Raw genomic sequence first — 25,862 nt, forward strand, 5'->3', positions numbered from 1 at the left:
CCCTTAAAAATAAAAAGGAATAAATGTATAATAAATCTTTAAGTCGACGCGCGATTCGAAAATGATCCCTCATTTTATAATTTTAAACATTTACACCTTAACTTTTTCACGTTTTTTAATTGAATCCTTCCGTCAATTTTCTATCAAATTTTGTTAACTCCATTTTGGTCGAGTCACTGTTTGGCTACGTCAGCATCGACAATTAAGTCTAAAAACGATGCCATTTCAATTTTATTTTATTTTATTTTATTTTTTGTTTAAATATAAGAAGAAGAAGAAGAAGAACACCACCCCTAGAGCCTCTCAAGGGTGGTCTCTCGGGGGTGGCCAAGGCCCACCCCAATGAATCACCTTGTTGATACACTACTAGGTGATTTGGGGGAGGGGGGGCGCGACCACCTCCATGTTCTTCTATGGGTGGCCATGGACCACAAGGTGATCAGGGGTGGAGCGACCACTCCTAGGTTCTTTTGTGGAACCACAACAATTAAGTAATTTTTTGTTTTAATTAAAAAAATAATATTATATTTTTAGTAATTTTGATTGAATTTCAATTAAGGCATATCTTTTGTCACAAAATTAAATAATGAGACTAATTCTTTCAAAAAAAGAAAGAAAGAAAGAAAGAAAAGTAATGAGACTAATTATTTTATTACATACTCCATTCCCATAAATATACTGGGCATATATTTTGATGTGTTGCAATTTTTATCAAGGAGTACTACTACGAAGAGTATTAGAGTTTTTTTTGTATCATCTAAAATGTCTAATGCTTTTAAAATTATTATTAAATTTGATACGATCATTATTAAATTTTGATCTAATTGTAATTTTAAAAGTCACGTGATATTTAAAAGGAAAAAAAAAAAAAACACTAATCCTCTTTATAGAATTATTCTTTTGTCAAAAAGAGCTAGAAGCTTAGAAGAATGTGGGCGGATGGACTAATTTGATAATTTTTATACAACACTAAACTCAATAATATATATAATTTGTATGTTCAATTGGTTTTAATTTTTCTCAAATTTTAGAATTTTTCACATCGCAAGGAGAAAACTTGATTTTAAAGCAAAACTTGATTAGCCATTAGCCAATGTTAATCCACCCCCACAAAATTCCACCCTTCCAAGCAAGAACCTTCCCTTCCCTTCCCTACCGTAGACAGTAGACACGAGGAAGGGGCGCACGGTGCGTCCGCTTGACCATCCAATAGACTTTTGAAAAGACACAGAAAATAAATAAAAAAATAAAAAATAAAAAATAAAAAAAAATTAAACAAAAAGGAAAAAAGAAAAAGAAAACCATAACGAACGCATAAACAAAGACACCAACGTATCCCAATTTCCAAACGCGTACTCAGCAGAAAATTCCTGCCCCCTTTCCTGCAATCCAAATCTAGAACCGATCCCACAAACAAAATCCCTAAGAAAAGTAGTTCCGATCGCCTCAATTTCTAACGCCAAATCAAAACTCACCGGCTCCGAAGCCTCTTCCGATGAACCTATCAGAATTCTAGGGTTCGTTTTGTTTTCAACAAAGATTTTGCTGTTCTATTTGGGCGAGATAACTTTTTGCTTATGCGATTTGTGGTGGGTGAAAGATGTACAGCAACTTCAAGGAGCAGGCGATAGAGTTTGTGAAGCAGGCCGTGCAGGAAGACAATGCGGGGAACTACGCCAAGGCGTTCCCGCTGTACATGAACGCCTTGGAGTACTTCAAGACGCACCTCAAGTACGAGAAGAACCCCAAGATCAAGGAGGCCATCACGCAGAAGTTCACCGAGTACTTGCGCCGGGCCGAGGAGATCCGGGCTGTGCTCGACGACGGCGGGCCCGGCCCGGCCTCCAACGGCGGCGAAGGGGCGGTGGTGGCCAGGCCCAAGACGAAGCCCAAGGACGGCGAGGGTGGTGGAGACGGAGAGGACCCTGAGCAGACCAAGCTCAGGTCCGGCTTGAACTCCGCGATTGTGAGGGAGAAGCCCAACGTCAAGTGGAGCGAAGTCGCGGGCCTTGAGAGCGCCAAGCAGGCGCTCCAGGAGGCGGTTATACTGCCCGTCAAGTTCCCGCAGTTCTTTACCGGTTTGTTTCGATTCAAACACTATGCTAATGCAAATACAAATACTTTTGGTGAAATTGATATTGTGGGATTTTATTTGTTGGGATAATGGGTAATGGTTAGGAGTTTGAAATTTGTGTTATTTATAATCACATGCATAGTTGGAGTTATTGCTTATGTACGTGTACTAGTTCTTGTAGTTTGTGTTGTCTTTCCTTTGCTACTGCTTGTGATAAAAGTTTAAATTTTGTTTTGGAAGGCAGTGCTGGATTAAAAAGTAGTTAGTTTTAATTTTTTTTCGAAGTAAAATTGAGCAAAGTTTTTCATTTGCTGATAGAATATTAAGGGGTCTTTTATCGACACCCGGAAGCTGTAATTTGCTTTTGTTGTTTTTTTTTTTTGTAAGTAGATGTGATAAAGTATTTTAGTTTAAGGAAAATCTTTGTCATGATCAGGGACTTCCCGAATTGTTATATGCTCCGAATTGATGGGGAGAATCAAGTCAGTACTTTGATCACTAGTCTATTTTTATTCCTCATTTAACTGCTCCATCCTTAGTACTACACCCTTGATCATGAAATATTGATTGCCTTTTGAACCGTGAATTGTGTGAAAGTAAGATTTATAATGTCAATAATTATCGGTCTAGCATATATTCTTGATTCATTTTCTAAAAGATTAATGTTTTCCCCGCTTACTCTCTTTTAGGCAAGAGACGACCATGGAGGGCTTTTCTATTGTATGGGCCACCTGGAACTGGAAAGTCATACTTGGCCAAGGCTGTTGCAACTGAAGCAGACTCTACCTTTTTCAGGTATAATATCCATCATTGCAAAGTCAACAGCTTAATTGTTTACATGAAATATCCACTTGTCTTGAATGTATGATGTAGATAGTCTCTTACTTGCATAAATATTATGTATATTTTCCTGTGCTATGGTGCATCCACTGATGCTGATGATCTTGCAGTTACCATTTATTTTGATGACTTTGTGGACTCTCATAATTTCGTCACACCCTATTTGATGTAATGAGTTAATGGCTCTGTCAATAGCTCCCTTGCATGGTGAGACCATCAATTTAATAGGATAAAGGCTTCTCTCCTCACTTTTGGTGAAAATTGAAGGCCAGAGTGCATGAATCTATAGGCATCTATTGATCCTTGATGTTTCCCTGTGCCATGTAAAAGGCATTTTAGGTATCTGTATCTTTATTTTGAGTGCCATGAGTCTATGAGCTGCCTTAGTCTGTCAAAGTCGAGGCATCTCAAGTGATCTGTGACATAAGTTTGAGTTCCCCTAGTTTCTTGTCCCATTCTATGATTTCCTTGATATCGTTACCCTTCCATATATAGCCTTTAAAAGGGAAAATATTCTCCACTGAAGATTATTGCTTTTAATTTTGTGATGGCCAAGCCAGCGAAGCTCCCCCCACCAAAAAAAAAAAAAAAAACAAAAAAGAAAGAAGTGGGTCGTGCTCTTACAGTTTAACCAAGAATAGAAGCTTGGGGTTTCATGATGTTTTCTGAGAATATCCCCTGCTAAATGATTTTAATTCTATCTGGGAACCCTTAGAGTTGCCTTTCTCCTTTGTCAATTGATGAGCTTATCATGTCAACTATTAATATATGTGTTCATTTGCATGTATACTAGCATACAGGTATGCGTACATTTTTTTTTTATAAGTATACAGGTATGCCTACATGTTCATCTTTGTTCCTGCATTTGTCTGTGGCCACCTTCTTTCTTGCATTTCAATGTAGATTTTTCTTCCTTTTGCTCATATTTGTAGTGATTTTTGTATTTTATGGAATGGCATAAATAAGTTTGCATGTGTTACCAATTGTTTTTAATTTTTTTTACCCAACAGTATTTCTTCATCGGACCTGGTCTCTAAGTGGATGGGTGAAAGTGAAAAGTTAGTTTCAAACCTTTTCCAAATGGCTCGTGAAAGTGCTCCTTCCATCATCTTCATTGATGAAATAGATTCATTATGTGGTCAGCGTGGTGAAGGCAATGAGAGTGAAGCTTCTAGGCGTATCAAGACAGAACTTCTTGTGCAGATGCAGGTAGTCATTTGTATGGTTGGAAGAACTTCAAATTTTTGTTGCCTAAATTTTCATTTTTAATTTATATTATCTACTTTATCTGTGAATACTTTGCAGTTTTTTTGTATACTTCCTGTGTATCTGGGTTTGTGCTTTCACTTTTAATGATATTTGGAGTACTTATAAAAAAATAAGTAATATCTTAAAATCTTGGACATATAGTTAGAGATCCCATTTGAGGCAAGATAAGTATAAAATGGTCAACCACATATCACAATGTCAATTATTATTTATAATTTTTTTTTTCATCAATTTTGTTTTTAACCTAGTGTAATGTTGTAAAGATGACGAGTTACAATTTACAGTATTGTAGCTCATAATTTGGTGAAGTTTTTGCATTAACTTTTATATGATGTTCTTGATCAGTGCTTATAGGTTTTTACCATTTCACCTCATCTACTTTCGAGCATTTTCACACACTGGCTCATAATGTCTGTTAAGTTGCCTACATTAATTTTTTTTTTTTTTTTGGTAGTTTTTTTAATTAGAAAACTGCAGACTGTGAGTCCCTTAACTTGTATTTGCCTTCTCCATAGTTGTGCACATGGTTCTCACTTGCCAAGCCTTGGTTGTGGAAAGCTTGGTCACTAACATGATCTCTTGAGCCAAGTTTGAGCCAGGAGTAGTGTTTAGTTCTCTGAGTTTGAGCTGAGTTAGTTTGGGCTTTGGCTTAATTAATGCTTAGTTCATTTGCGACATCTTTGAGTTTAGCTTTTATTCACTATTGGCCTTATACTATAAGAGAGTTGGGATTATTCAAAGCCCTAATTAATGCTTAGCTCATTTGCGACATCTTTGAGTTTAGCTTTTATTCACTATTGGCCTTATACTATAAGAGAGTTGGGATAATTTCAAAATTACAATTATGCCAATTTTGGTGCAGACAGAACTGAACTGTTGAACTTTTGTAGCAATTGAAGTCCAGGATTGAGCAATTAAAGGCACATTTAACTGGAGGCGAGTGAGTGATGCACAGTTTTCACCACCAAGCTGCATATAGTTTATTAGTGCAATCAGGGGCGGAGTTACATGGGCCCCTTCCAAGCCACCATGTTTTCCCCAATATATATATATATATTTAAAAAAAAAATACTCCTATAATCCTTTTAAAATTAAAATTTTACCTCGCAATTTTTTTTTTTTTTTTTTAGTTTTACACTCCCAAATTCCAAATGCTAGTTCCACCCTTGAGTGCAACATAGGTAGATGAGATTGTATTACTGCCACATAGGTAGATGTGATTATGAACACAGTTTGCAAATAGTAGTTAGTTTGTTGGTGTTAGTGAAGGAGATGTAGAATAACATTGATTCTTGGGTTTAGAAGTTCTCTGGCATGAAGTGCATTGTCTTTTACACTGTTAATCCCAACTACCAATTCAGGAGAAGAAGATGGTTGCGATACATAGATGCCAGGTTGATACCATCTCGTGAATATGAATGATTGGATACAAAGGAACGATATGATGGTGAAAGATGCTGATAGGAAACAAAATCAGATATGAGATGGTGAGCGCATGACCTAGCTCCTCCGCGTTGTGCAATAGGGATATTCATATCGTTGACAATAGGTATTACCGATTTCATATTAGGGATAGAAGTTGTATTACCCGAGTCAGGAACATATGTTTGGCATGTAGCATTGGGAATAGTCTTACTTTTCTAGCGTTTGGAGTAAACTCTCAACTCTTCCACATGCGATGCATATGACTCATCAGTAGGTTCATTAAGAGACTCATTAGTAATTTTTTGTTTCTCATGCTCAAGCATAAGAGTAGGAACAGTTAACCGATTCAACAAACCCTCTTCACTTGAACTCTCCCCCTGAAGAAGAGGTTGGGTTAAGGAGAAATATGGTTGTGTTTCAAAGAAAGTAACATTCATTAAGACAAAATGTTTCTTGATGGGGGGTGATAACATTTATACCCTTTTTGCGTAGGAGAATAACCCACAAAGACAAGTAGGACCGTGAATATGGACAAAACAAACACATCCAAACACGTTTAGAGAGAGCTTCTGAAGTAGGGAAATGTGGCAATAACAACTCAAGGGCTGTTTTGAAATCTAAGACCTGTGAAGGCATCCTATTGATAAGATATGCAACGATGAGTAAGATTTGGGAACGTGTATATCAAGCATTAAGCATCAAGTTGCCTCTAGAAGATGTAGATTTTTCCGCCCAACAACACCATTCTGATGGGGAGTATCGACCCAAGTGGTATGATGGATAATGCCATGTTCACAAAAATACATCTCGAGATCACCTGACATATACTCACCTATGTTGTTAGAACGAACAATTTTAATAATGGTATTAAATTGGGTTGGGTCTGAATCATCTTGTGAATCATCTAAAACACAGAATACACATCACTTTTATCTTTTAACAAGTAGACCCACGTGGTAAAAAAAAAAAAAAATCATCAATAAAAGAAATGACCCACCAATAACCAAATAAAGAGACCCCTCGTGAAGGTTCCCTCACATTAGTATGAACAAGAACAAAAGGCTTAACACTTTTATTGATACTAGGAGAAAAAGACACAATGGTGTTTGGCAAGTTCACAAGTTCCACATTGAAACTTAGAAACGCTAGTATGCAAAACTAAAGAAGGAAACATTCTTTGCAACAATAAAAGATAAGGATGCCCTAATCGTTGATGCCAAATCCAAATTCTTGTTGCAGAGTGATTAACTCGAACAGTATGATAAGCCTAAGTGAGCTAACCATGTGTCATGGGCTGAGAATTTGGGTAGTATAAACCATCCCTCTAGCTACCACTACCAATCATCCTCGCCGTGACTAAGTCTTGAAAGAAACAATAATGAGAGTAAAAAACGACTAAACAATTCAACTCACAGGTAATACGTGCAATGGATAATAAATTAGCGGCAAAATCAGGTACATGAAGGATAAAAGACAAGGTCATAGAGGGTGTGACAGAAATTGATCCCTCACTCGATATTGGCAACAGAGAATCATAAGTTATTCTAACTTTTTCTTTGCCAGAACAAGGATTATATGAAAATAAAAATAAAAATAAAGGAGACATACTAGTCATATAATCTGAGGCACCAGAGTCAATGACTTAAGGATCATCAGAGTGAGTAGCAGATGCATTCAAAGCAATGGCTAAATTACTTGTATGAGCGAAGGAAGAGGATGTAGTAGCAGACGTGTCCAATCGAGATATAAGTCGACAAAGTGCTTCTACCTCGTTTTTGCTAAGGCGGGTATCAATAGGAGGATTAGTATCTGGTGTGGAAACATTTGTCTCTATCATGGAAGTATGATTGGCTCGAGGCTTGGTTCCTTCACCTGTGCGACCCCCACGACCTCGGGTAGGACAGCCATGAAGTCTCCAACGAGTTTTCTTTGTATGCCGAATTATAGTGGTCACAAAATAATTTGTCATTGTTATCTAAGGTCGCATATGCTATTCTGCCACTATTTTGACTTCTGAAATCACCTTATGAATTGTGTGGAGATGCACTTACTACAGCATATTGAGTCTTTGAACTGGAATGAAGTATTGTGCTGTGACATCACCTTATGAATTGTGTGGAGATGCACTTACTACAGCATATTGAGTCTTTGAACTGGAATGAAGTATTGTGCTGTGACGATTCCCATTTTGGATACAGGAAAATAACTCCCGCAGTGATGGAAGAGGATCCTTTCCCAAAATTTGAACACGCACAGGATCATACTTTGAGTTCAAACTAGCTCAAAACTCCTACATACGTCTCTCTTCTATCATCTTCTTAATTTTGACAGCATCTGCTGGACACTTGGCCTGCAAATTTTGATAATGATTCAACTCCTGCCACAAACCATGAAGTTTATGAAAATAAGTAGTTATTGACCAATCACCATTGTGTTCTATGTATCCGTCGCTTCAATTCATAAATTTGTGTTGCATTCCCCATTTTTGAATATTTTTGAGCTACTGCATCCCAAACTTCTTTTGCCGTACAGAGAAATAAATATCCCTGACTAATCTTTGATAGCATGGAGTATAATAACCAGGACATAATCATCAAATTCTTGGCCTTCCCACTTATCTTGAGGATCATCTGCCTTAAGTCTATTTTCCCATTCATGTATCCAACTCTTAATATACAAAAAAGATAATTCAGCCTATTCATCTTTCCTCAACTATTAATATACAACATAGCCAATTGGGACCAAGAAAGATAATTCACCCCATTTGGCTTCACAGTTGTGATTTAGAGAGTTGGATTCTCACTATGGGAGGTCACATTACTCTCTATCCCATTTTTGTGAGTTTTTGAAGTCTGACTCAATTCCACCATCTTAATAGACATCCAACTAAATAGCCCCAACACACAACATGTGGGCTCAAGTGAAATTACAAAATAGTAAAAGATATACTAAAATTCAACCATAAAAACTACTAATCAACCACCATCTCTGGTTTATTTTTTACTAAACGATCTGGATTTCTTGTTTGGCAAACTGCTCAATGACTTATCATTTTGCCAAGTTCTAAATGACAGATCTTCTGGAACGACTCTGTACAACGTGTCTTTTTCCAACATCTAAAAAATGACACGTTTTTGCTGTTTAACAAAGCCGCCATGCGCCGCTGCTAGAGATCAAACCACTGCCGCCGAAGTGCACTGGTAGTCCTCAAAAACTCTAGAAAAAACCAAAAACCACTGATAATCTTGAGGGGGCAGCCCTTAACAATCGATTCATCAAAGAATCACAATGCATAGTGATCGATGTTCGATCGTCCCGCCAAATCTCCACTATTCATCGGTGGTGCACCCAAGATTACGCCAACAACGTTCATGTCGGGTGCACTAGTCACACAACCATAGAGACGTGGGTGCGAGACAATGCACCCAACCCTGACGGAAACTCACAATCCAAAGAAAATTCAAGAGCCCTGAAGGCAGAAGGCTCTGTCTGATACCAAGTTGAAGAGAAGGGAAGAAGAGAGAAGAAGAGGAGAGAAACTGTTTTATTCCATGTTGGAGTTCCATACGTTTACATGGGTTTAAATAGGAAAGGAATACAAACAATTATGGAAAGAGATTATAGGAGATTACAATCGGAATAATAGACATAAATAAGAGAATAAAATCATGATATATCGGTAGTTTTCATCTTCAACAACAATGTCGGTTTAGAAGTCGAAAGTGAGCCAAGCTGAACCAACACAGATTGCCGATGACCATTGCAAAGCAACCCATTACAACCCAGATCTACAGGTTTTTGGAATTTGAACAGGCCAGCACACCCAAAACATTCTAGAAATAACTGATCTACAAAGCTTAGAGGGTTTAAATATCCTAACACAACCCAAAACAATCTACAGCTCAATCAAATCCTTTGCTTACTGCTCTTACGGCTCATCAAGTCTCAAACCTGAGTTGTAGAAACGATTGCGTCAAAATCATGCAAAACTTGGAGGATAACAGTTTGCACTTGGACAAGAAGGATATGTAGGCAGAGGGTGATGGACCAGCGGCGGCGAATCCTAGCCATCGGTTCATGTTTGATGATGAGGAGAGTGACGGAGTTGAGCGTTAGGGTTTCTTAGATAAGAATATATATGCATAAAAGGTGCAAAACAACACCATTTTGAAGTAGAATACCGAATTCGGGTCGGGGTTGTCGGAATTCCAATGACCCTATTCCGACTTCCAACCTGACTTCAATTAGAAATCTAAAACATCTTTCGATCATTGAGCCGATCGATTGGGTTGGATCAAGTCTAAAGTGGTCTGGTTGGTAATTTAGGTTGGCATTTTGAACAGCCCTATCATCAATGGAGGAAGTACTATGTTCACGCAAGAAAAATTATTCTAATCTCTTTTTTTTGGCTATGTTGTAACAGTAATTATGGTACTTATTTAGCCTAATAACGATTTTAAAGCATAATTTTGGTTTACACACTGGCCATCTTGTCTGCTTTAATTTTTTGTCCTTTGAACTCTTGTTTTTTTTAATCCATTGTTCTTCCCCCTCTCCCTTCTTCCTTTTTCCTAATAATTGTGGATGTTAAGCCTTGATATTTAAACTTGGCCAGCCTTAGGTAATTCTTGCATCCAAGCCAAACCATTCCTCTGAGATATTGCTAAAGGGTTATAGTACTTGTTATTGAGGTTCTGCAAGGTATAGTGCTAATTAAGTTTGGTTGCAATAGGTAGATGTATAATAGCATTTTGCTGCCCCTGATTAAGAGAGAACTTAATGTAGAAAAATTCATGAACTGCCATATCAAATTGTCAAGCCATGCAATAAATCTGCCGGGATAGTTTGATAAATTCTTTCAATGTGTTCAATCTTAATTTGACTGGATCTTTTTTTTTTCTTACATTTTAGGGTGTAGGACACAATGACGAGAAAGTTCTCGTTCTTGCAGCTACAAATACCCCCTATGCTCTAGACCAGGTAAAGGGAAACATGATAAGTTTGTTTTTGTAATTTCGTCTTGAACCTATTATTTAGCTTCTTGCTAATCAGTACTAATTGCAGGCCATTCGACGGCGTTTTGACAAACGCATATACATTCCTCTACCAGATTTGAAGGCACGGCAGCATATGTTCAAAGTAAAAGAAACCATACTTGAATTTTTTTTATTTTGTATTTTTTTACTTTAGTAAAATAAGAGAAGAAAGGGCATCTGGTTACATGGGCATTATTTTCATGTAGAAGAACCTTTATGATTGTTTGTTTGGTTTGTTTTACCCTAACAGGTGCATCTAGGGGATACTCCTCACAATTTAACTGAAAGTGATTTTGAAAGTTTGGCTCGCAGGACAGAAGGCTTTTCAGGTTCAGATGTTGCTGTTTGTGTAAGTGCGATAAGGATATGAGATGCTTGATATATATATATATATATATATATATATATATATATATATATATATATATAATTTTATTCCAGGTTGTCCTTAATTGTATGAATGATTTAAGGGAGGGTCAATTGCAAATAGCTAACTGTGGTGCCCCTAATGTTTTTTCTCGGCTTTGGCAGGTAAAGGATGTCCTATTTGAACCTGTTCGTAAAACACAAGACGCTATGTACTTTGTTAAGACTTCTAATAATATGTGGATGCCATGTGGACCAAAACAGCAAGGTGCTGTCCAAATTTCCATGCAGGAGCTGGCAGCACAAGGACTTGCTTCACAGGTATTGGCAGATAGTTTAGATATGAGTAACTGTTGTTGCTACCTTTTTCCCTGCTCTGTTAAGTTTATGGCAGTCTCTGTATCATTTGGATGCACACAAGAGTCATGTTGAATCATTATTTAGGATGATAATCAAATTAATAAATTAGATCACTTGTCAAGTACAAAATCACTCTATCCAGAACCAATTTGTGATTGAATTGACTTCAAATTCTATTCAATTCGTTGGGATGAAACTGATTACAATTCAAATGCACAATTCAAACACGGTTTTTGCGATTCAATTCATTTGTTTGGACTAGATTTAAATTGAATTGTTATTCATTTGATGTGTGAATTAATTGGGTTTATTTTGGGATTTGGTACAAAAGGTCTTAAGTGAATTGACAAGAATTGGAAATCAAAGCAAGTTTGATGCGATTTAGTGCTTGGCCCTCAGGAATTATAATTTAAATCAATTGATGTATTTTAGTTGGGATTCTGAACACATTGATTCAAATTCAATTCATTTTTGTTCCAAACACATGAATTGGGTGAATTTCATTTCAATTCAGTCTGGCCAAATTCACGGGCATTTGATCGATATGACTTGACTTAAATTAGTTAAACTAAAAGAAATGCCAATGTTCTTAGATTACATGCAGAAAATTTTTTAATATCTCCAGTTTCTTTTGATGCATATTTATCTACAAAGTTAATCAAATTGTTGTTGCTGATTAACACCCATGCAGATCCTTCCACCCCCTATCACAAACACAGATTTTGACAAGGTGGTTGCAAGGCAGAGGCCTACTGTGAGTAAATCTGACCTTGAAATTCAGGAGAGATTCACAAAAGAGTTTGGAGAGGAGGGTTGAGGAATTTGATAAAATTTCGCGCCATTGATCCACACTAGTTGTGAGTACATTGGTATGATTTGTATTTTATTTATCAGTGCTGGCTTCCAGTGAATTATATCCTTTTTCTTTAGACGACATGGGGAAGGTGACTTGACTTCCCCATCTCTGTATTCAGATGATGTTAATACTGAGGTTTATGAAATTGCTTGTTCCAATTGTGTAAAGAACTGTTTCAGAATTATGGCCGTAGACCTTGGGGCTTGGGGGAGTGGGGAAGGGGGGCGGCCCCCCCAAGCTCCTTACTACCTCCGCCCCTGATGGCTCGGCACTTTTCAAGGGCCGCTTTAGTGCATTACTGTGAATTTATGGACCATCCAATCTGTTTTTTACAGCCTCTACCGTTCGATATGTATGAAAAATACGAATTGACCCCAATGATTTATATGACACAAAATCTCAATGTCATCACAATTCATATTATCAATTAGATCAATAATTAAGCCAAAAAAAAAAAAAAAAAAATCAAGACAAGATCAACGTAAGAATTTTGGTAACGGAGTTCAAACTTTTGAATAATGTTTAAAAAAAAAAAAAAAAACCAATCCGGGACCCAACAAACCCCAAAAGGATTTTCTATAGAAGACTTACGTTACCACCCTTTGAAACCTAGACTAAGACATGCAGCCCTAGCAAACAACTTGTTTGCCTCCCACAATAGTTACTCGAGAACCTCTTGGCCTTCTTCTATTGGAATTACTTTTTTTCTTTTTTCTTTTTTCTAATTGATTTAAGGAAAAGGTTACATGGGGATCCTTACCACTCTTGATCCAAAACGAAGAAGTGGTTGATCCTATAAAAGAAAAATGGGTGGGCTCCTCAACAATAGACCAAAAACACACCAAAACAATGCTAAAATATTTACAATGCTATAAAAGAAAATTGGGGATCCTTACCACTCTTGATCCAAAACAAAGAAGTGGTTGATCCTATAAAAGAAAAATGGGTGGGCTCCCCAACAATAGACCAAAAACACACCAAAACAATGCTAAAATATTTACAAAAAGTAGGAAATGAGACAAATAAATGACCCGCTCATTTCAAGGGGCCGCACAAAGCGGTTTTATAAGCTAAAAAGGTACAGAATAAAACAAACTTATCTCTTGAAATTTCATTTACAAACAACTTCATCCGCTACAACCTGAAACTTCGGTGGCCGAAGGTTTTCTTGTGGTTTAATTGGTAAAAAACAAGGATACATTTAGACATGTTTAGGCTCTAAAGTATTTAGGATTCTCTCAATAATGCACAGTTGTTAGGGGTGTTCAGGCAAGCGGTTAAAAATCGTTTTGCATATGCTATCCACCCATTTATATCAGTTAAGGGCAGATTTTCAACCACTAATTCTAGGTGGCTGGATACCATATTTGCTATCTACATATATGTTGGCAAATATTGAAAAATGAGTAGGCGGAGGCGAATATTATCTGGCTCCACATACCCAAATACATGAAGAAAAAAAATACTTTTGTTTTATTAAACTAAAACAATGTTGTTTTTGGGAAGGGAGTAGGGCAACCAATGAGTTTTATTGGCAAATTGGGACTGCATGTGTACAACATAAAGGTTTATATATATATATATATATATATATATATATATATATATATATATATATATATATATATATTCAATTTACTTGGATTCCACTTTTGAAAATCACCATTGAATCTGTGGGGCATATACGTAGGACTCCCATGGACCCAAAGATCCAATTGTGATTTTCAAAAATGGGAGGATGAGAGAACAAGAGTAAAGAATGAATCATTTCTAATTTAATTGTATTGCCCAAAGTTTCTACATAGATGCATTTGTTTTCCAAATTAGATTAAGCCCATCTAAAAAAGCTCATAATTTTATTTTATTTTATATTTTTATTTTTATTTTTAAATACACACACGGATCAAGATCCTCTCAAATTATTTACCCGAATTTGAGATAATTTGGACATGTGATTGTGAAAGACCACTTATAGGACCTACCTGACCAAATAAAATTTGGCTTTTCAACCACTTATCCGGTCAGGACCAGACCCTCTCGCAACAAGCCAACAAATGCCCTTTACCATAGAGATAGCAAGAACCAATGTCCATTTTGCATCATTTGTCAGATACCTCCTCTGTCGAACATTAGAAGGAGGCTCATCTTCAGTAGTTATAACTCAGTTGACCTCAATGCAATCTTTCTTGTTGTGGCATCCAAGATCTCTTGCTACCGCCAAAGGCATCACCCCAAGCAAGCTAACTTGCAGACTATTTCAAAAACCGCCATTCCCGGCAGCCATTTTCTTGGCGCTCAGGCCAAGAAGCATTGGACTGAGTCAGTTTTTTGCCCATTTTCAGTTTATTTTTTAGTTTTTTCTAGCACTGTATGAACACTGTTTTTGGGCTTTTGGCTCCCACCCCCTTCTCTTTGTATTTAGTTTCTTTCTATTAATCTAGTTTTATCTTACCTATATATATATATATATATATTCCTCCTTCACACCTTAGGTTCTCCGCTAGCCTTATATATATATATATATGATAACGCAAGACACAGTCTTAGCCGGATTGTAATAAACAATAGCAAGGTTGTGCGTTATTGATTGACCTATATATGCTTATGTAATGAGATGTTTTGTATTTTAATTTATGGATTCTGCATGCAGAAGCCACATTTTGGAATGGTAATGCTACAGCAAGCATATTCTTTAATTATACTTTCTAGCATCATCCTTAAACACATAATTATGCCCCTCGATCTCATCATATCATTTATGTACATCCTCATTACACTACGCTTTCATTCTCATTTCTCAAAACAAATATGAGCCGGCTGCTAATTGAAAGACTTCCATATAAAAGCTGTCAAAAAGAAGTGTTAAATTCATGAAATATATACATGTATTCCTCTTGAGTAATCTCAGCTTATATGAAAACTTCAAGCCGGCATGAATTTAGACTTTGTGTAATCCTGAAGCTCGAAAACGCTTGGGCTATAAAAAGGGATTAATTTGCATGCTTTTGTACAAACACCACCTTCACTTCTTTCAGCTACTGCAATCTTTCTCTTTCCAGCAAATATATTTATTTTGGGTTTTTTCAGAAATACATATAAATGAGCCCTCTTAAAGTTTTCACTCTTCTGTTCTTGATAAGATATGCTTTCGTGCATGCTACCGCTTCCAACACAAAGGTAGGGACTGGGGGAAAAGAGAGAGAAAGAGAGAGAGAGAGAGAGAGAGAGGGGTATATATAGCTGCATGGGAAAACCATGAAATCCAATAATGAGATGCGTCCTTTTATTCAAATTTAAGAGCTAGCTAAAGATGTTCGTGTGTCGGGTTTGGGTTGTTTTGAAGTATGGGTATAAGACTATATAAGTTAACCCTAATTCGACCTATTTAATTAAACGAGTCAGACCCATCAACCATAATTCGCTAATTTTGTATTGGGTTCGTGTCCGGTTTGCAAATTGTGTCAAAAATTGCCAGTATAGTGTCCCTTGTTAGAATCATATTGTGTCAGGATATAAATATAAGACTATATAGGTCAACCATAACTCGACACATTTACTTAAATGGGTTAGACCCATCGATCCTAGCCTACTAATGTTGTGAAATTCATGTCGGAGTCACGAGTCGTGTCAAAATCGCCAGCTCTAATGCTGGCACTTTTACATGCATATCTTTATGTAACTAACTCAGGTATCCTTTCTTTCCTTTTCTTTATGTGTGTGTAATTTGCAGCATTACATAGTGTACATGGGGGAACACTCTCATCCCAGTTCGGAATCTGTGGTTAGAGCCAACCACGAAATGCTTGCTTCAGTTACTGGGTAATTAAGCCACTAATTCAAAACAACTATATATGTGGAGCAAATACTAATTCAGTGGCCTTGTATTTCCTGCTGGATAGATTAATCTTGATTCATTACAAAGTCTCTTCACATTGCTAAAAGTAAAGTCATTTCTCAGCTTTGATGGAGCACAACAAGCGGCAGTTCACCATTACAGTAAAAGCTTCAGAGGCTTCTCAGCAATGCTTACACCAGAGCAAGCACAGCAACTCACAGGTACCAGAAATTGATCTTCTGAAATTCATGTTAGTGAGAAGAAGAGCCTGTTAGAGGGTAGAAAATGGAAAACAAATAAACAATCTAACAATTTTTTAATCAATTATATCATGATTTGTTTGTGTAAACAAAATATTATATGATCCAAATCTTCTGCTTCAGAGAATGATTCGGTTGTTTCCGTGTTCGAGAGCAAGATGAATAAGCTCCACACAACACATTCCTGGGAATTTCTAGGAATAGATTCTATTCACCAATATAATCAGATGCCAACGGATTCAAATTCAAATATCATTGTTGGTGTCATTGACACGGGTAAATGCTCTCATATCTTAATTTCTCATCGAATTCTCTTTTTATTCCATTGCCAACATATCATTGATATTGTATTTTTGCAGGAATTTGGCCTGAATCAAAGAGCTTCAATGATCAAGGATTGGGCCCTGTGCCGAAGAAATTCAAGGGAGAATGCATTACTGGTGAACGTTTTACATTGGCCAACTGCAACAGGTACCAAAATTTTTGAACATTAAACAACCCATTCCCATGATTAACACACCACTCTTCCTGAGCTATGAGAAACAACCATATCTCCATTGAATATGTGGTACATGCATCCATAGTCATATTGTGAATGCAATACCATGAGGCTAATAATTTCATTTGGGTTGGAATCTTCAGGAAGATTATAGGAGCTCGGTTCTATTTCAAAGGGTTTGAAGCAGAGAATGGGCCTCTTGAATCTTTTAACACCCCTTTGTTCCGGTCAGCTCGAGATAGCGACGGGCACGGAACCCACACTGCCTCAACAATAGCTGGATCCGTGGTAGCTAATGTCAGCTTATTTGGTATGGCCAGAGGCACTGCAAGAGGTGGTGCACCAAGTGCCAGACTTGCCATCTACAAGGCTTGTTGGTTTGAAATGTGCAGCGATGCAGACATTCTTTCCGCCATGGATGATTCAATTAGTGATGGTGTTGATATCCTTTCTCTTTCCCTTGGCCCTACTACTCCCCAGCCTGTTTACTTTCAAAATGCAATCTCGATTGGAGCTTTCCATGCATTCCGAAGAGGGATTCTAGTTTCTGCTTCAGCTGGAAACTCAGCTTTCCCAGGTACTGCAATCAATGTTGCTCCTTGGATTCTTACTGTTGCTGCAAGCACAGTGGACAGGGAATTCAATTCAAACATTTATCTAGGAAATTCGAAAGTTTTAAAGGTAAATTTGGCATATTCCATTACATGCGTTTATAAAGAAAAAGTTTTATGGGGTCAGAATTTTATTTAAGATGGAAATTTTGCCCTTTCAGGGTTTCTCTCTAAACCCAATCAAAATGGAAACCTCTTATGGCTTGATAGCTGGGAGTTCTGCAGCCGCCCCTGGGGTTACAGCAAAGAATGCTAGGTATCTTCTGTTTTTGAGGGAGAAATAACAGCCCTAGTTAATAAATGATACACAAATTTTATGTAAACAACTTTGCTTCTATTTGTTACTCGCCTTCAAAAGATGCTACTAATGTTCATAAAAGTTGATGAATAATATTTATTAGAAGGAGGAGGAAATCTAAAGTACACAAAAAGTATACAAGAGAAGCAACCACCCTATTGAGAACGAAAATCTAAAAAGCTAATAAGATCTACAAGATTAGAAGAAGAGAAATTATGAACAAAAGTTACAACCCAATCTAAAAGTGCACTCAAGAAAGAGGATTTTAGTTGAAGCACATTAGACTCACGGTCCTCGAGTACCTATCAGAAAATGTTAGATCATTCAGAAACCCCAGTCATAAATAGAAGTAATTTAATTGACTTGGGGATACGATGTCTGACTCCATGATGCTCAACCCAACGTAAGACCTCTAAACTGCCGTCATTGATCTGTTTCTTTCAAATGCTTTATTCTTTTTCCTTTCTGTATCAGCTTTTGCAAGAACAATACACTAGACCCAACCTTGGTTAAGGGGAAAATCGTGGTGTGCACAACTGAAACCTTTCTTGATAATCGAGGAGAAAAAAGCATATTTTTAAGACAAGCTGGTGCTGTTGGAATGATACTTGTCGATCCACCTGTCAAAGATGTTGGCTTTCAGTTCGTCATCCCAGGCACTTTAATCAGTCAAGAAGAAGCAGAAGAACTTCAAGCATATATGATCACAGAAAAGTGAGTTTTTCAAGCTTTATAAGAACTTATCCATGGAAGAAAAGAGAGCTCCAAAATTAATGAAATTGAAAATTAATTATTCATAGATTCATGGGTTAAAAAAAAAAAAAAATCGATAGTTCGAGTTGATTTCTGGTATTGTAGGAATCCAGTTGGTATAATCTTTCCAACTACAACAGTTCTGAACACTAAACCCGCACCAGAAGTGGCAGTGTTTTCTTCCATGGGACCAAATGTTATAACTCCGGAGATTATTAAGGTACGTTTATTTAGCTTTCTTAATTTATACTTACATATATCACTCAAGTACTTCAAAAAACAATAGATTATGTCAGCATGGTGGGACAAAGGGATAGGATTAATGCAACATATTGAGGATAGGCAGCATAAAGGGAAAAGCTAACCTAATAAAGTCTTACACAAAGTGCATATTCCTATTGCAGCCAGATATCACAGGACCTGGAGTGAATATTTTGGCAGCATGGTCTCCAGTGGCGACTACAGCTACAGCTGAACGATCTGTCAATTATAACATAGTATCTGGCACCTCAATGTCTTGCCCACATGTTTCTGCAGTTGCAGCAATTTTGAAATCTTATCAACCTTCATGGAGTCCAGCGGCCATAAAGTCTGCAATAATGACAACAGGTAAGTTGTTTCTAAACAATAATGTCAGATAATTAAAAATTTACTTATGTTTCTGATTGTTCAAATTTATGGCTTCACAGCAATGATCCTAGACAATGCTCAACACACCATTGGAAGGGATCCAAATGGCACTCCGACTACGCCTTTCGACTATGGGTCTGGACACATTAACCCAACTGCAGCACTCAATCCTGGACTTATATATGATTTTAATTCCCATGACATCATCAATTTTCTCTGCAATACTGGTGCAAGTCCCGCACAATTGAAAAATCTTACAGGGGAACTAGTAAACTGCGAGAACCCTCCTATTGCTTCCTACGATTTTAATTACCCTTCAATTGGTGTTGCCAACATGAATGGAAGTTTGTCAGTTTATCGAACAGTCACTTATTACGGTAAAGATCCAACAATATATGTTGCATCCATTGATCAGCCAACAGGTGTTAAAGTTAAAGTTACACCTGCTAATCTCAGGTTTACAAAAACTGGGGAGAAGATGTCTTTCAGCGTTGCTTTCATCCCCTTCAAAAACAGCAATGGGAGCTTTGTGTTTGGGGCCTTGACATGGAGCAATGGTATCCATAGGGTCAGGAGTCCTATTGGTCTCAACGTGGTTTCTGTTTAGGAACAAGTTATTAGTTACACATGTTGGTCAGATTTTGGGTTTAAAAAAATAAGAATTTGTTTTAACCATTATCCCATCCAGTACTATTTCAGCAATTCCTAGACATTAATGATGTGAAGAGATGTAGTTTTGTTGTGTAATGTGACAAGAAAATATCAATTCATTAAGGTATGATTACGTATGAGAACATCTTGTGAAGTCATATTTCATTTAGAGGGGAAAAAAAGAGAGGCAACCTGTAAAGCAATTGGCATGGAAATATAAAATTCTCTTAAACAAGATTTTATGAGGAAGCTAGAAATTATACTCTCACTCTTTGTATCCAAATGTCAAAGACTATTCTGTAGCTCATTGCAGTTTCCAAAATCTACTTATCAAAAAAAAAAGTTTCCAAATTCATCAGAGGTTTAGTACTTTCATGATACTCTCAGAATCATGGCATGAAGCATTAAGCTCAAACCATGAATTCACCTACAAGATGCACATTTAAAAAACTAACAAAATGTACAGGATGCATCATGGCCTTTGCACATATGGACACATCTCTTGTAGTGGAATACATATCCACAGCACTGACAGTCAAAAAAAATTCAATTACTCCTAAACCCTAAAATTTAAGAAGTCTGCACGTGAAGAGACTATCTAATTTTACCTCATTACTAATTCCATATTTTTTAAAACAAAAATATATTGGACTTACAAAGGTGACACATTGACTTAATTTGACATTCAAACAAGTCAGAAAAAAAAAATAATAAAAAAAAAAAAAGCTTTCAGACGTCATGGGACCAAATAATTAAGATGAGCGAAGATACCGACCTATTGCCAAAATGACACAAAATTTTCTGTGATATCCACTGATATAGTCATCCTTCATAAATTTTTAAAATTTGGTATTTGTTTCTTCTTTCTTTAATGTGAAAGACCATGAAGTTCACAATCACTGCACAAAATCTACCCTAAAAAAAATGTCAATTACTTAACCTGGTAAGCTAAACCATAACATTGCCAACATAAATTTGGAGCGCATAGACATTACGTGCCTCCTTTTCCTGGGAGTTATCTTTGGCATGAGATAATTTCAGAAAACTTCATCTAAAACTCATTTCCCAAAGAGAGTGTCACCAGTAGTCCCCACACGTGCATAGACCTCCTTTAAAGTGATGGAATCGGTTCGAGTCCCTCACAACAATATCTCTGGCTTCAAGCATTGATATTAACTTAATAACAGTGTGACAGTCTCCACAGACCCTAAGGTTCTTCACAATCTGGATAGGAGTTCCTGGAGGTGTAGCTATCAACCCAAAAGCAATGGCCAGCCTCTCACTGTGCTGAGAAAGGATGGTTTCTTTGTGTTCCTCTTCAACGTCATGAAGCACATAATTTGTATCAGGTTGATAACCCGCCTCCTTCAACACGATACTTAACTCTTCAAGTTTAGAGTAAATACGATCTGACAGGGGATGTGAAAGATCACCAGCCAAAAATGAGTAGGTCTTATTCTTAACCTCAATCCAGCTGTACCCAGCTTCCTTTTTTACATTTCTCTTATCCATCAACTTCCTCACCTTAGCTCTTTCTTGCCAATTTCCTGTCGCAGCATAAATATTGGATAGTAAGACATATGCAGCTGAGTCATGAGGCTGAAGTGAAATGAGCTTCTCTGCTGCATGTTTTCCCAGCTCTAAATTGTGGTGAACACGGCAAGCAGCCAAGACTGTTCGCCACACAGTTGAACCTGCAGGGAATGGCATCTGATTTATGATATCCATGGCCTTTTCAAGCAGTCCTGCACGGCTATATAGATCAACCATGCAAGAATAATGCTCCATTGTTGGATCAATGTGGTGATCTTTGACCATCATGTTGAAGTATCTTTGACCTTCATCCACCAAACCAGCATGAGTACATGCAGAAATCACTCCAATGAATGTTATATCATCCATTTCCAAGTTTCTTCTTCTCATTTCCTCAAATACCTCAAGAGCCTTCTTCCCATGACCATGTTGTGCATATCCAGAGATCATTGAGTTCCATGAAACTAAGTCTCTTTCACCTTGCCTCTTGAAAACTTCATTTGCACTATCAATATTTCCTCTCTTGGCATACATGGTAACAAGAGCACTACTTATGCATAAAGCATTAGCTAATGCTGATTTGATTGAGCACGCGTGAAATTGTTTCCCTTGCTCTACAGCTGCTGTAGGTGCAGCACAGGCATTAATGACACTACAAAAGGTAAACTTATTTGGTTTGACCCCCTCTTTTGCCAACTGGAGAAAAATTTTAACAGCCCCCTCAGTGTCTCCTCTTTGAGCATATCCAGCAACCATTGCAGACCATGCCACAATGTCCTTCTCATCAATTAATTCAAATACTTTTGAAGCTTCATCAACATAGCCTATCTTAATGTAAGCATCTAAAAGTGCAGTTCCTACTGAAGATGATTTCTCGTAATTAGTTTTAATGACTTGTGCATGTACTTGGAAGATAGAAATAGCAGGTTGAGCTGTAAGGATGGTAGAATAAGTGAAATGGTTTGGTCTAACACCTTCCCGGTTCATTTGGCAGAATAAATTCACTGCTTGCGTTCTTCCACCATTCTGTATGTACCCACTGATCATGGCCGTCCATGACACAACATTCTGGAATCCATGCATCTTAGAGAACAGTTGTAACGCATCATCCATAACATTGCACTTACTGTAAGCTACCATAAGTGCCGTTTTAATATTGTGCTCAAATCCATACGCATTTTTCAGAACCCGACAATGAAGCTGTCTTGTAAAACCGAGTTCTTTAAGGTTAGCACATAGCTTGATTACAGTAGCAAATATCACCTGGGTAAGCTTTAAACCCACTAGCCTCATTTGATAAAACATTTCAAGAGCTTCCAAGTTGCACCCATTTGTCAGATAACCTGCAGCCATGCCATTCCAAGAAACCTCATCCTTGTTCTCCATACTATCAAACACAACTCTAGCACGTCCGACCATCCCCGACTTTGAATACATACTAATTAAAGAATTGCACACGAACATGGTAGACTCAAAACCATTCTTTATAACCATTGCATGAAGTTGAATTCCCGTCTCAACCATACCATCATCTGCCAAAGCTCCAAAAACAGTCTTAAAAGTAAATGGGTTAGGCTTAATTCCCTCAACCTGCATCCGAAAGAACAATTCTAAGGCCCGAGCGCTCAACCCGTTCCTTGCATAACCAGCGAGCAACGAAGTCCATGACACCACATTTCTCTCACCCATCTCATCAAAAACTCTCCTTCCATCTCCTAAATTCTCGGTTTTCATGTACATATCAACAAGAGCAGTCCCAACACTAACATCCTCCACAAACCCATATTTTATACATTGGCAATGCACCTGTCTGCCCACGTTTTGTTCAAACAAGCATCCACAGACCTTCAACACACACGACAGGGTCGACCCTTCAACAGGTAAACCTGAATGATTAAGTCCCACAAAGAGATGGAGCGCCTCTTGGTTACGGTCAGCGCGAGAATACTCGAAAAGCAAGTGATTATATTGCGAAAGGGCTTCCTGGGTACTTTTGTCGAACAAGTGGTGTGCACGGTGAACGTTGCCGGAGCCATACTGAACAGATGGAGTGTTGCGGTCAAAGGCAATGGCATGTGATTGCGACGGAGGATTGGTGTGGTATGTGTAATGGTAGAGTTTGAGAGTGTTCAGTGTTCGCTTTGTCTGAGACTTTGTGAGCGTCCTTAAAGAGGGACACCCAATCATCTCTTTGGCAGTTAGCGTTAGAATTATAGCAAAGGAACCAGATCACAGTAGGTGTCCAAAAAAACACTTTGAATTACACAAGTAGTTCTTCACGGGTTGATGTGCCATTGACAAACGAGAGAGAAGAGTTCTAAAGAAAGTTCCTTTAAAACTACAGCATATCTGCTGTAGAAAAATGGAGGGCCCAGATTTAACTTGGCCTTTTTAACTCAAACCGTGTCGTTTCCTTTTTAACAAACGTTTTTGTCTTTTTAAAGCCGTTTAAGGAGAAAGGGAACGTCTCTTTTCCGGTTAAAATGGATCTGGCCTACTGAGACGGTGAAAGATGGCAATGAAGACCAAGAGCCACGCTCACGAGTCACGACGACAACGGTTACGCGCGCGAGTGGTACCAGTGGAAACATTACTTCTCGGCTCTCATCGGCGGGTCCACTCCTCTGTGTTCTTGCCATCCGCTCAATTTTTAGTTCATATTAATTTTTGTGATGACAGAGATCATGGGCGACAGCAGCAAGTTTGGATTGAGGGCAGAAACTTCCACACGTGGATTGTAGTCGATCAAACTAAGCTGATCACTCTGAGAGTTCTGAAAAATATTGTACTGTTGATGGTGGGTTTTTAAGACTTGCGATCTGTATTGAGATTCGTCGGCACCACTTTTGTCCGAGTGTTTACGGGGTTTTTGGCTTGTTCTTATAGTTGAACCATTTCTTGCGCGCCATTGTTCTTGAGGCTTGGTCCTGTCCCAATTAAGGCCAAGAGGGAGTTTTGGTTGGCCTATATACTGGGTGAAACGCTTCCTTTCTTGAAGCCTCATCCTCCTAATTCTCGTGGGGGGGCTTTCTTAAAGAGCATTGTTCAAGGTGAGCAAGCATTTGTTTAAAATATTATAGGCTTCCTTCCCACGAAAGGGAGGATCGACAGAATAAAAAACCCGCAGTGTTAAGGTTTTTTGAGATTCATGTTTTTCAGGTATGAGAAAGTGTTCAAATCGCATTTGTTCTTGTCTCCGACTGTGGTGTCGTGTGACCAGGAGCTGAACTACTTTATACTTCAGAATGAAGGGAAGCTGTTCGAGTGCAGTTGTCTGTGAACGAGCTGAGTTACTCGTGAACTTACTTGAGATCGGCTCGAATAAATTCAACTCGATCGTGCTCAAATCGATTATTAAATGAGTTACTCGTGAACACGGAATTAGCTGGCTCGATTATTAAACGATGCAAACTCGTATAAACTCGGCCCGACTCGATTAAAGCTCGTGAACTCGCTCGTACAAGGATCGACTCGTTTATTAAGACTTGACTCGTATGAATTATTTTTATAATATAGTATATTAACAAACAATATACTATATATAGCATAAATTAAGTAACAAATAATAATGGTCATTGATCAGTATATATTAATTGGTTATATGTATATAAAATAGTAAAAGAGAATAATATCATTACTTAATTGTTAGTCATATGATATAATGACAATCCATATACTTAATTATATTATTCATGTAATATAATAGGATTATAGGACTATATGATCATGTAATAATATAACATTGTGGTATATGACATGTAATTACTTATTATATGTTATAAGTATTAACATTAGATATTTAATAATCATTACATCATTTATTTATTTATTTTTTTCGTAAGTTATATAGTTTATTTAACATACAATATAAATATATATTGTTTATATGTTATATAATGTAATATTAATTTTTAAATGAGTTCACCCCTCTTTTTTGTATGTTAAATAAACTTTATAACTTACAACAAAATTGGCCGAGCTGAGCTTAATTTTTAAAACTCGTCATAAGCTTGAACTCGGCTCGAGCTCATTTTGTCGACTTGAGCTTAATTTTTAACACTCGTAAGGAGCTCGAACTCTGCTCGAGCTTGTGATAAAAAAGCTCGAGTTCGACTTGGGCTCGTGATAGATGAGCTCGAGCTCGGCTCGGGCTCGTGATAAATTTTATTGAGTCGAGCTTGTACAAGAACTACTCGCTTAAGCTCGACTTGTTTATAGCCCTATCCAAAACCCATCCATGGCATTCTTGGCAAGGCCTCCATGCTGGTGGTTGTCGATGACATTCACAAGAGGCTTAGAAGCATCGCACTCTCCCTCATCACTATGACCGGCCAAATCCAAGCTTGAGTTCCTCAATGACAATGACTCGATCAACAGCCCTCTGTATACTCCGTTCATGGAAAGATAAATCACAAGTCATCTTTTGCCAAGAGGCCAGCCAGAAAGGTATCTTATATTGATCAACTACTTGGAACAACAAATCCAGACAAAAACAGCAAAATGACGTTTATTTTCTCTTTCTGACTCTTTTTTATAGCTGGTTGGTATGTAAGGCAACCATCTAAA

At 37.6% G+C, this 25,862-nt stretch overlaps 3 protein-coding genes across 4 annotated transcripts; 2 read left to right on the forward strand and 1 right to left on the reverse strand.

Moving 5' to 3' along the window:
- Nucleotides 1-1,299: 1,299 nt before the first annotated feature.
- On the forward strand, nucleotides 1,300-12,396 carry LOC133877346 (protein SUPPRESSOR OF K(+) TRANSPORT GROWTH DEFECT 1). Its single transcript, XM_062315612.1, has 8 exons — nucleotides 1,300-2,078; nucleotides 2,764-2,869; nucleotides 3,925-4,123; nucleotides 10,520-10,588; nucleotides 10,673-10,747; nucleotides 10,895-10,993; nucleotides 11,176-11,331; nucleotides 12,062-12,396. The coding sequence occupies exons 1-8, from the start codon at nucleotides 1,601-1,603 to the stop codon at nucleotides 12,185-12,187; spliced, it is 1,308 nt and encodes a 435-aa protein (XP_062171596.1). The 5' UTR covers nucleotides 1,300-1,600; the 3' UTR covers nucleotides 12,188-12,396.
- Nucleotides 12,397-16,916: 4,520 nt separating this feature from the next.
- Nucleotides 16,917-19,719, forward strand: LOC133876718 (subtilisin-like serine-protease S). Its single transcript, XM_062314971.1, has 6 exons — nucleotides 16,917-17,501; nucleotides 17,593-17,687; nucleotides 18,204-18,443; nucleotides 18,588-18,702; nucleotides 18,887-19,091; nucleotides 19,172-19,719. The coding sequence occupies exons 1-6, from the start codon at nucleotides 16,917-16,919 to the stop codon at nucleotides 19,717-19,719; spliced, it is 1,788 nt and encodes a 595-aa protein (XP_062170955.1).
- On the reverse strand, nucleotides 18,937-23,625 carry LOC133877059 (pentatricopeptide repeat-containing protein At2g27610). Of its 2 annotated transcripts, none has more exons than XM_062315295.1 (2): nucleotides 20,704-23,625; nucleotides 18,937-19,073 (listed from the first exon to the last, which is right to left on the reverse strand). In XM_062315295.1, the coding sequence occupies exon 1, from the start codon at nucleotides 23,481-23,483 to the stop codon at nucleotides 20,841-20,843; it is 2,643 nt and encodes an 880-aa protein (XP_062171279.1). In that variant the 5' UTR covers nucleotides 23,484-23,625; the 3' UTR covers nucleotides 18,937-19,073; nucleotides 20,704-20,840. The 2 variants fall into 2 exon arrangements, with proteins under 2 accessions (XP_062171279.1, XP_062171280.1); XM_062315296.1 differs by having other exon boundaries at nucleotides 18,958-19,073; nucleotides 20,763-23,625.
- Between the last annotated feature and the right edge of the window lie 2,237 nt (nucleotides 23,626-25,862).

This window comes from Alnus glutinosa, chromosome 9 (genome assembly GCF_958979055.1).
Source record: "Alnus glutinosa chromosome 9, dhAlnGlut1.1, whole genome shotgun sequence".
NCBI classification, from domain to species: domain Eukaryota; kingdom Viridiplantae; phylum Streptophyta; class Magnoliopsida; order Fagales; family Betulaceae; genus Alnus; species Alnus glutinosa.